This window comes from Hippopotamus amphibius, chromosome 9 (genome assembly GCF_030028045.1).
Source record: "Hippopotamus amphibius kiboko isolate mHipAmp2 chromosome 9, mHipAmp2.hap2, whole genome shotgun sequence".
In the NCBI taxonomy this organism is placed as follows: Eukaryota; Metazoa; Chordata; class Mammalia; order Artiodactyla; family Hippopotamidae; genus Hippopotamus; species Hippopotamus amphibius.
This window is the reverse complement of record NC_080194.1, coordinates 10,345,298-10,360,728: the sequence shown is the minus strand read 5'-3', so window position 1 is coordinate 10,360,728 and position 15,431 is coordinate 10,345,298. Positions and strand designations below refer to the sequence as shown.

At 46.8% G+C, this 15,431-nt stretch overlaps 1 protein-coding gene across 1 annotated transcript in view; it reads left to right on the top strand.

Moving 5' to 3' along the window:
• Positions 1 to 15,431, top strand: part of PRR5L (proline rich 5 like) — a 70,507-nt gene that overhangs the window by 21,573 nt on the left and 33,503 nt on the right. The window contains exons 3-4 of the mRNA XM_057695953.1: positions 568 to 648; positions 13,420 to 13,468. Of these exons, the coding sequence (XP_057551936.1) occupies positions 568 to 648; positions 13,420 to 13,468 (130 nt within the window). The remainder of the gene's footprint in view (positions 1 to 567; positions 649 to 13,419; positions 13,469 to 15,431) is intronic.

The window sequence follows — 15,431 nt, the reverse complement described above, 5'->3', positions numbered from 1 at the left end:
GTGGGAGTGGAAGGGGAAGTGAGGCCAGCCCCTCTGGAGTTCTTCCCAGAGGGTACTATTAAAAGGCAAGAACAATTAAAATCCATATTTGAAAAATAAATTTAAAATTTTAAAAAAGGAAAGGAATTATCCTTTCCTATTGGCCCTGGGCCTCCAGGCTGCCCTGTGAAGACAGAGGGCTCCTAAGGGAAAGAACCCCAGGCCTGGGTGAGCTCCTGCTTGTAGTCAATGCCACTGGGGATTCTTCCAGGCCCAGCAGTGGTGGCCGCACACTTTTCTGAGAGCAGATCCCACTGCCCACCCTTCATTAAGACCGCATCCCAGCAGGGCTGCCAGCCTGTGAACAAGTCGGGGAGAGGGCCTCCTTTTGAGTCCTCTTGGCCTCCGTTTTCCTTCCTCTCCAAGAACCCTCAGATGGAAGTGATGGATTCCAGGGATAGAAAATGTGGCTGTGTTTGTGCCACGGGCTTCCTGGCCCTTCCACCCACCTTCAGCTCTGAGCTGCTTATGGAGATGGCCCCGGGGAGACAGATCCACTCACCAGGGGTCATTTCTGTTTCCCCACAGTGTCCAGACTGCCGTGATCAACGTCTTTAAAGGGGGCGGCTTGCAAAGCAATGAGCTCTACGCACTGAACGAAAACATCAGGTACGTGGCTGGCCAGGCTGGGACCTTACCCCCGTGGACCTGAGCTGGGGCAGAGAGAGCTACCCCACCCCAGGAGTCTTACCTTAAGTTCTGTTTTCTGCTTAGCTCCTGTTGCTGCTTCTGTTGGCTTTAATGAGACTCGTACGACTGTTAAGTTCCAGGGCCTTTATCTGTCTAGACTTCTGCTCCAGACAGGGCTCATCTATTTGTCCATGTATATAATGTATGTTTGGGTAGTGGGGATGCCAGGGGTAGAGGGTTGCCGTCTGGTAGCTGCTATTTATTCTGTAAACATTTCTTGTGTCCTTCCCATTAGATGCCATATTAGGCAGGATGGCCTGGGACTTGGGAGAGACTGCTTAGGATTTTATCACTGTTCTTCCTTTTACCAGCTTCTTTGTACCTTGGTTTCCTCTGGTGTGAAACAGGGATAGGAAGTGCACCTACTTCCATAAGATTCTTGTGAGGTGTGGAATTACTACGCCCATAGTCTATGAGAACAGGGCTGGAACACACCAATACGTGGTACTTGGAACTCTTACCATCAATGTTACTGTCATTATTATTAGATTTTGGTGATGAAACCCTCAATAAGACATGGTCCTTGAGGAGTTTAACGTCTTCCAGAATCTTCCCGGTAGTGTCCACTACTCATTCATTCATCCATCAGATATTTGAGTGCCTCCCTAGCAGCCAGGCTCTGGAAAGACAACAGCAAGCAAAGATAGGCGTGGCCCCTGCTCTCTTGGAATTTATATTCGGTTGGGACGATAATCATTAGTCAACTGATCACACATGTAAACTGTGATAATGTACCTGTGAGGCTGCTACAACACAGCTGATGTCATGAAAGCATACGTTAGTAGGACTTGGTCTTGCCAAGGAGGCCAGGAATGGTGATGCGATACTTGTGCTGTCATCCAAAGGATCGGTGGGAATTAACTAGTTGAAGAAGGCTCTGGGTAGTGGCAACTGCAGGTGCAAAGGTCCTGTGGTAGCAATGAGCAAGGAAATGAAAGAAGGCCCATGTGCACAGAGCACTGGAGGTTGGGTGGTGGTGCTTTGCGGCTTATGTTTTGGTGAAATGAGGGCAGAGAGGCAGGCAGGACCCGGAGCCCTGGGGTCTCCCAGGGACAGAAGGTTGAATATCAGGTCTTTTAATGCCCTGGTGTTCATTCCTCTTGGGTGTGTTAAGAGCAGAACAGCAAGGCTAAAGACCCAACCCTGGAGTAGGCAGAACGTTAAACTCATTATTCAGGTCTTGTTTACATTTAGTTAAGACCTGTGTTGAGGGTCAATGAGGTGTTTTAGGAGCTCTGCTTTCATTAAAACCTTTAGAGCTCAGAAGTAAATAGAGTTGTGTTAAATTTCTAGCCATGTGCTTGAATTTCACATAATAATTACACAAATATGAAAAGAGAGAACAGAGATCATCTGGCCCAAGGCCTCCTTTTACAGAGGAGGAAACCGAGGCCCCGAGAAGTTGAGTGACAAGGGCAAAGCTGGGTCAGCCAACCCCCGGGTTGCAAGAGCTGCATTTTATTTCAAGAACTAAGATCTTGGCCTTTCCATGAGTGTTCCTTAGTTCACAATAGGCGTATAAATAAATAAAACACTGACTCAGGAACATGCTAATTGTTCCTCACATCAGGGGACTGATCCTGAAATTGTACTAAAAACCTTTGTTTGTGGACAGGATAACTATGGGCCATGCCAGATTTCACCAGCCACATTAACCCCAGGCTGCTTGCTCAGAAGCCTGCAGGTACCCAACACGTCTAAGTGGGTGAAGCCAGCCTGGAGGAGGGAGGTGAGGGTTCACCTCTGTCCAAGGGGATCCCCCCTGCCTGGAAGAAAACAGGTCCTGTGATATACCATCTTATTTCTCAAGAAGAGCTAGAAATTGAGATTTTTTTATGTGAAATTTCCTGTCTTTTAACTATCGATAAATAATCCAAATGTCCCCAAACATCGGTACAGGCCAAACAAAACACATCTGTGGGCTAAATTTGACCAACAGGGTGCCCATTTATGAGATCAGCTGTAGCATGCATGGGGCAGCATTGCGGATGGGGGTGTTGCATCCCAGATTCTAGCACTGAGGACACCCAAGTGGGGGAGAAGGGAGCTGATGTGGTTGGAGGTGCCAGGAAAAGTGCCGGGCTCCTTTCATGTATGTCATATTCAACCCTCCTCACAGTCCTGAAACAATCGTTGTTCTCAGTGTGTAGTTTATCCACAAAATGACGGGCAGGAGAAACAAAATACTTGTCCAAAGTCACACGGCTATGAGCAGTTGAGTCAAGATGTGAACTCCTGTTTGACTTAGACACCTATGCTAGTTTGCTCAGGCTGCCACACAAATACCATAAACTTGGGTGGGGTGGTGGTGGTGGTGTTAAACAATAGATGTTTATTTCTCACCGTTCTGGAAGCTGGGAAGTCCAAGGTCAAGGTGCTGGCAGACTGGGTTCCTGGCGAGAGCTCTCTTCCAGGCCACCATCTTGCTGTGTCCTCACACGGCCTCTTTGTGTACATGAGGGGGGAGAGAGCAAGCTCTCTGGTGTCCCTTCTTATAAGGATGCTAATCCCGAGATGAGTGTTGAGGGTCCTCACTTCACAACCTCATGGAAACCTCATTACTTCCCAAAGGCCCCAGCTCCAAATATTGTCACATTGTGGGCCTAGGGCTTCAACAGATGAATTTGGGAGATGGGGAGATACAATTCCGTCCACAGTGGAACCTATACTCTTTGCACTATATTGTGGTGCCAGAGAGAGAGGTTCTAGGCTGGGAGAATGGCTAAGTCAATGGTCTTGAACTTACTTTTCTGCCATTGTTCCTTTCCCAAGAGCTCCAGGACCCCATCTCCACCATGTGCTGTGATTCTTAAGACCCCTCTGAAGATCACAACATTCCCCTAACACTCCTTTCCAGCATTGGGTTTAAGGGGGTCTATTGGATGTTCCTCTCAATGTTTTGAGTGATTTTCAGGCTGGTGAGAAACGCATATGGTTGGTGTTTGAAACTAATTGCCCAGATGTGAATTGAGCCTAGAATAAGTCAAAGCTGTCAAAACCAGAGCTTCAGTGACCATGCTCTGGAACCTATCCTCTGTCCTTCTTTAGGATGGTGAATGGAGATAGCCTTTCCCAGCACAGACACTCAGAGTATAATTGAGAACATGAAACACATCGCAGGCATATGTGTGACCTGGTCGTCCCAAGTTAAAGAAAGTGAACCCATGTCTGCAAGAGCCAACATGAAAATAAACACAGCTGCCTGTAAAACACCAAAACAGGCATGCTACTCTCTGGTTACATTCAACTAGACAGGTTTTGGTTTTTCTTCTCTCTCTTTTTTCTTTGAGAAAACCTGTTTGTGGAATACAGCCACAAACTCACCAGCGTCGAGGCCCAACCAGGTGGGGTGAGGGGCAGAGGCGGTAGGGAGAGGGAAGAAGATGCGGAAGGAGAGAAGGCTATTAATCTCAAGCCCATTTTTCAATCAATTGTGACACTTCTATGTGCAAGAAGATCCCTGCCAGATTCAAGAGAATTGTTTAACTTGTTAAGAGAGTAGCTTTTGGATTCAGAGAGACCAGGGATCACGATTAGACCAGCTGTGTGACCATGGGCACGTTACATCATTTATCCAAGTCTCTGTTTTTTCTTTTATGAAATGGGGACAACAGTGACATCAACATCATAGTGCTTGGGAAGTCTAAGATAATGCTAAAAATATCATTAGTACAAGATCCGGTGCCTCGTAGATGTTAGCCATTATTATTCCTATTGTGAAAATTTAGCAATAATAAGGTGATAGATGCTGGCTGAGTTCCATGCATGAGAGCACAGGGCAATGGGACGAATTGCCCCGTGACCAATACTGTATAGAGAGTTCTCTAGCTTGTTTGGATGAAGTGAGCTGACCTTGAACTAGAGAGGTCCAGGACTGGCTCCTACAAGAATGTACTGGCCTGAAAGTGTGGGTGAGGCTAAGTTCTTACAAGGAGAGTCAGCTGTTTCTCCTTTCTGCAGAGGAAAGAACAAGAGGAAATGACCCTCTCCGTTTTTCACTCTACTCTAGCCAAACAGTAATAAACTTTGATGGATTATTCAAGTCCAATGTCAAAGCCTAAATGAGCTTCCCCGTGTCACCCCAGCCAGCCTTGGTCATCTTTCTAACTGTGGAGTCAGTGTGTGCCTTGGGAAATGTGAATTCACAGGAATGTTAGCCAGTGCAAAGGATGACCAGGAAGGTAAATTTTATATAACTGGGTTCTGAAATGCAGTCATTACAAACAACTGGTCTTTTCTCCTAAGACCTGTCTGCATGTCTTCAAAGTGAACTTCATTTTAAACTTGAGCAGGTAGACTTTGGGTTAGCTCTGAGGACGAACTCTGGACTAAGGATGGTCAAGTTCTAAAACACATTACTAGATCAAGAGAAGGATGCGGAGACCTTTTTAAGGACAAGTACATCAGGAATGTTGCACCTCAATAAAGAGGCAAATTTTCCCCAAATTAAAGTCCGGGCTCATGGTCTGTCAATATGAAGACCATAAATCAGATTACTTTCTGCTGAAAATGACCCCTCAGAGATATTCTAGTGAAATCCCTCGTCATCACAATCTACAGTTCTGCCTGTCCTGAGTGTCCGTCTGCCCTCGTGTGGGCTGGGCCTGGCTGTCTTCTGGGTGTAAATTCTGTGGGGCATCGATGTGGTTTTGCACGCCCCTCTCAAGCCTCATTTCTAATGTGGCTGCATTTTGGCAGTGGGGACAAGTCTGGGTTAGAGGTTTGGATTTCATGAGCTTTCCCAGGGACAAGAGTGACCAAACTCAGACACAGAAGCATGCTCTTGCTAACCTTTCTTTTCAGCAACTATTCCACTGATTGTAGAAGGTTAGGAAAGTGTGAGAAAGCTACGATTTATGTGTACTGCTTCTTATGAGAACCTATGCAAGTAGTTTCTTAAAAGTGTTTTCACTTTCTGGTTGGCTGGGGTGGAGGGGTACTGGTGGGGGGAGGGGTCATTGATGCTTTTCTTCATGTAATCAGTGAGTATCTGTGAACTCTCTGCCAGGTACCGGTCCAGGTTCTGGGGCAGCCGTTGAGGTGGGTGGTGCTTGCTCTTGGGGAATTTACTGCAGAGTGAGAGGGGGGAACTGAATAGCAGTTATCATACGATGTTTTAAGTGGGGCGGTGGCAGAATCTAGGGTGCTGCGGAGTGTGGGGGTTGGGCGCGTGATTAGATTTGGGGGAAAGCAATGCCTCCATTGAAATATGCAGGATGGGCAGGTGGGAGTGAGGTAGAAAGGGCAAGTGAGGATATAAAAACCTTCGGCCACTACTCTCTCCATACCCTTTCACCCCTCCTTCTTCCTGGGGGGATTTTTTTTTTCTCAGCAGAAATAAATGCTCAGAGATGAGGTTTCCGGAAACCAGAGATGAGTTATCTGCAGCTGGCCTGAGGCAGGAAACTCACATTTTCCTTCTCTCTCCAACCACTCTGCTTCTGTTCTTGTTGGGAGGGAGGTGTCATGAAGGAAACCCCAGAGATTTTTCAAGGAAAGAGGAGGTTCCAAGAATTGAGCTTGATCTCTGACAGGTCGGAGTTGAAACGTCCTGATTCTGAGTCAGTTGACTCCCGAAGGCCCGGAAAGGAGCTCCACCTCACAGGGTCCCAGCTCTGTGAGGGAGTCTGTTGACTATACGGGGACCCACGGCTGGGGGCAGAGCTGGAAGGGGAGGAGAAGAGAGCCCGGATGGAGCCCACAGGCTGGCAGAGAGGGCCAGCCTGAGTCAAGATTCCGTGAGGTAATGATAATAGCAGACTTTAGCAGAACATTTATTTAGTGCGTGCCTGGCTCTGTGTGTTAAGTCTCGTAAAACTCACCACACCCCTGTGAGCAGGTGCCACAATACCCCTGTCTTACAGATGAGGAAATAGAGACACAGAGGAGTGGAATAACTCGCCCAGAGTCGCAGAGCTAGTTAGTAGCTGGCCTGGGACTTGACCTTGAGTCTCCGCAGTAAGTGGGCTGCAAGAGATGTACGGCTGGCGTGGTCCAGATTTAGGCCTGATGCACCTGGACGTGGATTCCTGAACAGGTCATCAGATGGGTGGGGGCGTTGCCTTCTGAGGACCCTGGTTTGAGAGGCCTTCGGGCACGATCTTCTCTTTTTGGCCCAGATCGCTCTGCCTATGTGTTGACATTTTGTGTCTGCTCTGGTTGACAAACAGACTCGTCTTTGGGGACAGGAAGAGTAGTTCAGGGGAAGTAGCGAATCAGAAACGTCCGGGACTGGCCCATAGGGTGGTTGGCCTGCACAGATTTCCAGATTTGGAAATTTGGATATCCTCTCTAAAAATCCAGGGCTTTCTGGAAAGTTCACATTGGGCAACGTTGCATCTGGAACGGGTCAGCGGGAGCGAGGCCTGGCTGCTGGCTTCAGCGGAGTTTGCTGAAGTCCCACTGTCCTTGCCTGCCTGCCCCTGTGGGCGTGGGAGGTACCACTGCCTGGTGGTCAGGTGGGCCTCTGTTCAAGCTGGAATCTGCCAGTGTGTGGCCTCAGGCAAGACTCAGAGCGTCAGTCTTCTCATCTGCAAAATAAGGATAAATTCCGACCTTAGAGGCTACTGGAGAATTCAAGATGCTTGGTGCCAGCTGCTTAGCATAGGACATGCGACAGAGTTAGGAGCCTTGGAAATGCTTTTTGTTGGTTTTCTCCATCTTTTTCACTGTCCCCACTGCCACCCACTGGGGTGCAGAAAACAGAGAGGTATGAGAATCCTAGAATTTTATCTGAGTCGTGCACACCACCTCCAATGGGCCCCTGTAGAATGGGCCAGCAGAGGAAAGGGGTGTTTCCATGTGTTACTGCTTAAAAGACACCACCTTCTGAAAACACATCGTGTTGCAGAAGCGAGGTGGGTGATCTTGGGAGGATTTAATGATCAGGTCGGACAGATGCTGACCCACTTAGTGTCAGGCACAGGACCCTGAGGCCCCCTGCTATTTCTGGACCATGAGGGCATCTGGCTGCATCCTGCCAAGGAGCCTGGGTACTGAGGCAGCCCCTTATTGCCATGTGGCACAGAAATACTTCACAGCTGGTATGGTTTCCCTACTCATGTTGGCTGACCTTTAGCCCTGTTGCCCCTGTCTCCAAGCTGCTTCATTATCCTTTGGGATTTTGCTGCCTTGGGGCTCTTCCTGTGCGCAGGGGAGACTGTGGCTCACCTCTAAGGTGATTTCTCCATCACTTCTGCTGCTTCCTGCCCTGCCTGCCACTCGGTCATCCCTGTGCCTCTCAACCAGCTAGGATCCAGCTTGGGCTGTGCCTCATTTACCTTCAAGCCCGCAGAAGTGGGAAGTTGAGTTTTGACAAGATGGTGGGGGGTGAGATGACGGGTCTGTGTAATAACAGGAAATCCTGTCATCTGGGGTGGTGTCTCACCCGGTCAGCCTGGAGGGAGAGGGAGTGAGATAATACAGAGCAGAGAGTGAGTGGTTCCCCATTTCTCCTTATTACAGCCCTTTTGGCTTCGGACTGAATTTCATGCCCCGTTTCCCTTTTGGTTTGAGTCCCACGTAAGCCTTCACTTCCCATTACTCTCAGGTCCCCATTTCCTTCTCTTCCTAGCTCAATGGCTGGTGATGGTGTGATGGTGGAAATGGTGGTGGTGATGGTGGTGGTGATGGAGATGGTTATGATGGTGGTGATGATGGTTTTGTGATGGTAGAAGTGGTGATGATGGTGTGGTGATGGTAGAAGTGGGATGATGGTGTGGTGATAATGGTGGTGGTGATGGTGGTGACAGTGGTGGTCATGCCTTGCCAAGCCTTGCTGTATGCCAGGCACTATTCTAGGAACTCACCACTCAAGGATGAACTCACTTAGCCCCTGTGGAGTGGGTACCCTCACTATCCCCAAATTCCAGTTGAGGAAACGGGTGCAAGGGATTAAATTGTACAGTTAACTTGCAAAGGTTACTGGTAACCACAGGCTTCAGATCCAGGCAGCTGCCTCCAGACCCTCACACTCAATGAGACTCCTCTCCTCTCCATCCTGAGCTCGCTGCACACCCTCCTCAGTAACCTCTGAGGTTCCGTTTTCTTGTGTATAAGAAAGTGGAGATGTCACTACTACCTTATGGTTTTGTTTCAGGCTTAAATGAGGAAACACGTGTATGTCGTTGACAATGGTGCCTGGCGCTTAGTAAATGCTCAGTAAATTAGGGAAAGAAGTCAGGCTCCAACCTAGGAGCAGTTTGTTTCTTATTTATCATTGTTATTTGCTCCAACATGTAATTACTTTCCTGTTTCCTGGGAAGAAACCCTAGGAAAGCATGGAAAAAGTAAAAGGAAGGCTGCCAGGTTCTGTGCCTCTGTGCCCAGGAGGAACATGTGCCCTAGGTTTTGGGAATCAGGATTTCCATCTCTTCCGTATCTAGGGAACACCAAAGCATGGGCTTTTTAATTCTGTTGTCTTTCTTCTGCTTTTCTCACCTTTCTTATGCTTTACAAGCCTAACTGGCAAACATAGTGAGGAGGATTATAGGGTGAGTGGTCCTGCTGTGAATTTAGGTCTGTGCATCCCTCATGCCTTCATACTTTCCATTTTTGGACAAGATGGTATCCCCGTCTCTAGAGAGGGGTCCCGATGGGGAAGAGTCATTGTCCAAGCTCTTCCATCCTTCTCTCCTAGCACCTCACACCATGTCTAACACATAGTAGGTTTTCAGTAAACGTTTGTGATTCGGTGAATTAACTCATGGGGTCCTGATATTCTATCAGTCACCCTTTCCTGTTTTGGAGGGAAGCTACTGTTGAACTCCCCCTGGAGACAGTACCTCAAGGCAGAGGCACGGAAAATCCCTTTCTCAGTTCAGCTAAGACCAGGGTAGAGTTTTTCAGAAGTACCCTTTCCTTGTAAACCAAGTGCGAGCAGAGCAAACACAGAATATAGAAATAGATGGTGGATCTCGCGCTATGACTCAGCCGCAGACTGCTCTCGGCTTGGCTGGGCCAGCACTGCCCTCTCCTCACCCCCCTGTCTCTGAGTTAAGTTCTCAGGTTACCAGCCTGGGGTGGGTTTGCATTGGCAGATTCTCAGGGCTTGTGGGATTCTGTGTTCCCCTAGGACAGTCTGCTTCCTGATATTGTGCCCTTGATGTGGGAACGCACTCCCACAGTTCCTTCTTGGCCTCAAGCCATCTGTTGGTAACCTTGATGGTGGTTATTGTTAATTAAAAAAAAATTGTTTTTAATGTTTTTGAGTAGGACGTGTTCACAGCGTACTGAAAATTTAAATACCTAACGAGACATACAGTGAAGACTCCCCCTCCCCTGTACTCCAGAAACACAGTTCCTACTCCCTTGCCAAAGATAACTTTTATTACAGTAGTTTATTGGCTATTCTTTCAGAGCTTCTTTACACATATGTAAGGAATATTTGTGGAAAAGCAACCAGGGATACTTGACACTTTACATGAGGTCCACAGACTGGGGTCTGATGATGTGGTTTGGTGTCTCTAGTACAGTGACTCTCAGCTTCAGGGGATAAAGTTTGCTAATGTGTTTTGTTTGCCCTACTTAATTTCCAGTAACATCTTCAACCTTCTCCATCCTCCTACTTGGGAAGACAGAGAGGAGAAGACACAACCCAGTGCGTTTGCATATAATTTTGAAAATGCATGAGTGTTCTGTGTGTTTAAAAGTCAAGGGGCTGTCTATTTCAGTTCAAAGGGCCTCCTGGAAACCAAATCACAGCTATGACAGAAGAGCAAGTGAGAGCAGATTTGACAATAGCAGAATTTGCTGCTATTTTGTAAGTAAAAAATATGTGTTCTCTCTTCCCTTTTCACAAGGTAGCGTATGATACATGCTGTTCTGCATCTTGCCTTTTTGTTTTTTTGACTTAATGTCATGTAGATATTTTCATATCATTACTTAAGAGCACTTCCTTATCCCCTTTGGTTTTTTTGTAGCTTCTTAGAACGTCGCTGTATGAATGAACCAAGGTTTTCTGAGCACTTTATGGGTGCACATTATTTGATGCGTGTATTTCACTGCAGCAAAAATGCTGTACATAGATTCATTGACGTTGTCTGACTCATAGCATGTGCAGATGGAAATAAGACAGGACTTTGTAAGGGAGCAGTTTACTGATTGACCCAGCTTGGACAATAGAATGTTGATTTAAATGATCAGGGAGCGTCTATTCTGTTCTAATAATTCTGTATAACAATACCTAGTGGAGAGTGTTTTGAACTTGGGATTTGATAAAAGAACAATTATGTGGTTCTTTTACAATATCTGGTTATAGTCCATTACGTTTAACGTACATAGAGCTGATTCACACACCTGTGTCCGGTCCCGCTTCAGTAAAGGACTGAGGACCACCCTTATCAACGTGGTGGGAGCACGGCTTCATATTCTGCTTCTTTATTCTTATCCATCACCATCTTGCTGCCCCTGGTGTGGCCGCTGCTAGCTTCTGGGGCCTTTTTTGGTATGCCTTTGTCTTGGCAATTGCAACAAGTTCACTCTTTAATCTCTGCTCCTTTATCAGCTGATTTCTACCTCAAGCTCTGTCTTCCTGTAATGCTTTGCAGAATTCTGGCTTGGCCGTGGCTTGCTGTAGTCCTGGCTGTAATGTAAGGGTGCTGTTCGGTTCCCGTCACTGCAGTCTGCAGCCTTTCCACCCTCCCACATAGGTAGGGGAGGAGACCTCTTGGATTCCTCAGTTGGCTAGCATCATGATGCTCTTGGGGTACCACCCGTCTAATCACAGTCCAGCCCCAGTTCACAATTGTTACTCCTCTGCCTTGCTCCGGCGGGGGGGGGGGGGGGGGGGTTCCATGGCTCTTGACCTTGAAGGTTTACCTTTACTGTGGACCTCTCTCTCTCTCTTTCCATTTTACCTGAAGCATCTTCATGAGCACAGTGTTCTCCCAGCGTGGCTTCCTCGGGACACCAGTTCCATAGCGTGCAGTTTAGTCTCAGAACTGTGTTGACCCCTCAACATTGTGAGTGCCCAAGATGTGCTTGAGAGACTCTGTTAGTAGTAACCCATCATGGGGACTTGTTTTTCCACTTTTTGATGAAGCTTGGCTTCTTCACCTATGGTTTTGAGACTTCCCAGTGGCCATGAAGACTTTGTTGGAAGGTATTTCTCCCTCCAGCAGCCAGAAGCAGCCTCCCTGCCTCTTCCTGTTTCAGGACCTCCCTCTGGGGCGGCCCACTTGATTGTCCTATCTGAGAGATGCCTCTGGCCTCAAAGACCAGCCCTGCCCCACCTGCTCTTGCCCCATAACTGATGAAGGCTTCCCTGTCTCTGTCAGACACCTGGGCAGACCCCTGGGTTCTGTGGATGGGGTGGCCTTTCGAGAGCCTGCTATTCACTTGGATCTCAAAATGCAGTGTCCACCACAGACACATTTTCTGTCCTGGGAAAAGGAAGGTATTTTCCTCACTCAGCATGAGTTTTCAGCTTTCCAGGGCTTTTTCTAGTGCAGAAATTTAGATCATGGATGTTTCTTCTTCTTGTGACCCAATCTTACTGTGTCTCTCTTCTGCACATTGTGACATCTTGTCATAACTTCCTGTTTATCCTACAGCAACACGTGGGAACACATTTTTTTGAGGAGGTTTTAACAACCCAGCAGGTGTTGTCAGAAGCTCCTTAGTAACTGTGGCTGGTGGGATACGTAAATGAAATTATTGGAAGTCCTGACGACTTCATTCCCTGGATTCTTGGTTTTAGCTTCCTTACCTTATTTGGATCAAATTAAAGAAAGAGCAGTAGGGACGGTCCCATGATTTCTCTCAGGGAGAAGGAGGTCTGGTACCAATACCTCCATTTTTAATTTTTAATTTTTTTAGCACTTAAGACTCTTTGCACTTGTCTTGAGAGTGTATCGATTAACCCACTAGCTCTCTACACCCCTTCCCCTAAGGACGTAAGCTTCTTGAGAGCAGAGACCTCGCCTGTCTTGTTCACTTCTGTAAGCCTGGTGCTAGGACACCGTCTGGCTCATAAAGGGCAGCTGAATAAATGTTTATGCTGGATAAATAAAATCAATCTGTGCTCCTTTGAAGGACTTTTAAGTCCCTTGGGGATGGGCAGTAAGGCCACCCAAACCATGGCACCAAGATCAACGTCTCCGATGGATTTGGAGGCAGGACTGGGTAGGGTTATACAAAAAGATGTTGAATTTGCAGAAGGTCTGGGTTTGAATCTTAACTCTGCCACTGACTTGCTAGGAACACATCTCTGAGCCTCAGTTTCTTTATCTATACACAAGAGATAAAAACTGTCCCCCAACACACACACATACTTTACAATCCTTGGGTGAAGAATGTATGAAAAATGCATTTTAAGCCGTAAAGTCTGCAAATGTGGGGGTATTACAAAACCATGGCCTTTCTCTCCCTTATTTTTTGCTGCATGTGAAGCCAGGTGCCCCGGCCTGCCTCCCCCTCTGTTAGAATTGGGATCTCCTGTGGCTGCCGTCTTGAGATGCTTTATCTGCAAGGTGATCTGAGGAGCAGATGCCCTTTAGGATTTCCATCCGCCCTGACTCCCTAATGACCTTGGTGGGGGTGGGGTATCACTAGGGCCGAGAAAAGTGCACTTCCTTCTCTGGCCTGGCCTCGGCCCCTGTGCCACTGGTGAGCGCGCCAGTCTGTCACGCATTCGTGAACTCCAGGAGCCGTAGCATCAAGGGCTGCTTGATGGTTTTTCTCTCTCTCCAGGCGGCTGCTGAAGAGTGAACTTGGATCGTTCATTACAGACTATTTCCAGGTAAGCTGCATGAGCCTGAGCATGTGTTATATGGTGCACGTGGGTACATGTACCTAAAGGGATGACCAACACCTGGACGTGCCTTCAACATCCACAATTATGTTTCCCGAGTTCCTGTAACATGCCGGGCGCTGCAGTGCAGCAGCTGTAGAGGTGTACAAGGCAAGTGTGATCCCTGCTCTTATTGGAGATTGTAGTCTCAGGCAAGTGTTTTTTGGTCTTAGCGACCCCTCTACACTCTTAAAAATGATCATGTATTTGGGTTATCTCTATCTATCTTCACCATTTTGTAAATTAAATCTGAGAAACTTTACTGTGTGCCTTAATTCATTCAAATAATAAACCTACTAGATATTAAGATAAACGACATTTTTATGAAAAATAACTTTTTCAAAATAAAAAAACAGGAGAGTGGCATTGTTTTATACGCTGCAGATCTCTGCCTGCAGACTGGATCCTCATATCTGCTTCACAGTCAGTCTATTGCGATATTGCATGTCTGGAAAATACTGCATGGAGTCTCTGGAACATTCCACAGTACACTCACAGAGGGTGCAAGGCAAATAACAGCTTAGTATTGTTAAGGAAATCATTTTGACCATGTGCAAAAGGTCTGGGTGATCCCCCAGGGGACCCCAAACCACACTTTGAGAACTGCTTCTCTAATGCCGTTCCTTCCCACTCTGTGTATGGTACCTATTGGGTGTAATGCTATGTCCCTTTAGCCAAGGTCTTTCTTGTCGTTAAGCCTCTCGGTCTGTTCTGTTAAAGATAGAACTGAATCAGACAAGCTAACATCCCTCCTGCTTAGACACTGTTGTTCTGCGGCTAAGGAGTTCAAGGTTCCAGGTTCAGTCACACGATGGTTTGTAATCAACTGACACAAACCATCTTCTTGACTCCAACCAAAGGCACGTGGTGGGAGGGCGTGGGGAGGTGTCATGTAACTGGCTGGGTGACAGTTTCGTGAAATCAGAGCCCCTACTTTTCACTTGTGAGCTGAGTGTCTCGGGCAAGCTGCTTCACCTCTCTGTGCCTCAGTTTCCTCATCTGTAGAATGGAATTTAAAAAATGACCTACCTTATAGGTCATTGCATGGTCCACATGAAGTAACACATGCAAAGCACTCAGCACATGGTGGGTGAGCGGATGGGGGGGGGGAGGGGAGGCAGTAGGGACAAAAATGCTTAGAGCCAGGCTTCCTGGGTTCAATGCCCAGCATAGTCACTTCCTAGCTGTGTGACCTTCTGAAGTTGCTTTACCTCTCTTGTTTTAGTGTTTTGCTCTATAAAAACAGAGGTCATAGGACCTAAGCTTATAGGGTTGTTGTGAGGACTAAATTAATTACTATTTGTAAAGCATTTAGAACAGTGACCAGTAGAGAGTAAGACAGAATAAGTGTTCGTTAATTTTATATTATATACACTTGACCCTTGAAAACCACTGGTTTGAATTGCACGGGTGTATTTACACACAGAATTTTTTCAATAGTAAATATACTGTAGTACTGCAGGAGCCATGGTGGCTTGAATCTGTGGATACAAAAGAACCTTGGATATAAGGGCCAACTATAAATTATATGCAGATTTTCAACTACAAGGAGGGTTGGCACCCTTAACCCCTCGCGTTGTTCAAGGGTCAGCTGTACACATATTTGTTATTCTAAAGTGTAATCCATCCCTTTTAATGGGAAAGTGACATAAAAATCCATAACAAATTCGTTTCAGGTTAGTGATATTTATTCTGTATCCAAGGTGAGCATACTTTTAAGACAGTTTCAAGAGTTTTTAGGTTTTAAAAACAACACAGGCATCCTTTCATTTTCTTTCCATAAATCAGGAAAGAAACTTTTATGTGCACTTTAAAAGAATGACAAATGTCAGTTGTTTCTCACACACACACACCCCCCCAGAGAATGGCCACTTGGCCACTCTAAATCTGGACAAAGCAAGCCCCAACAGAA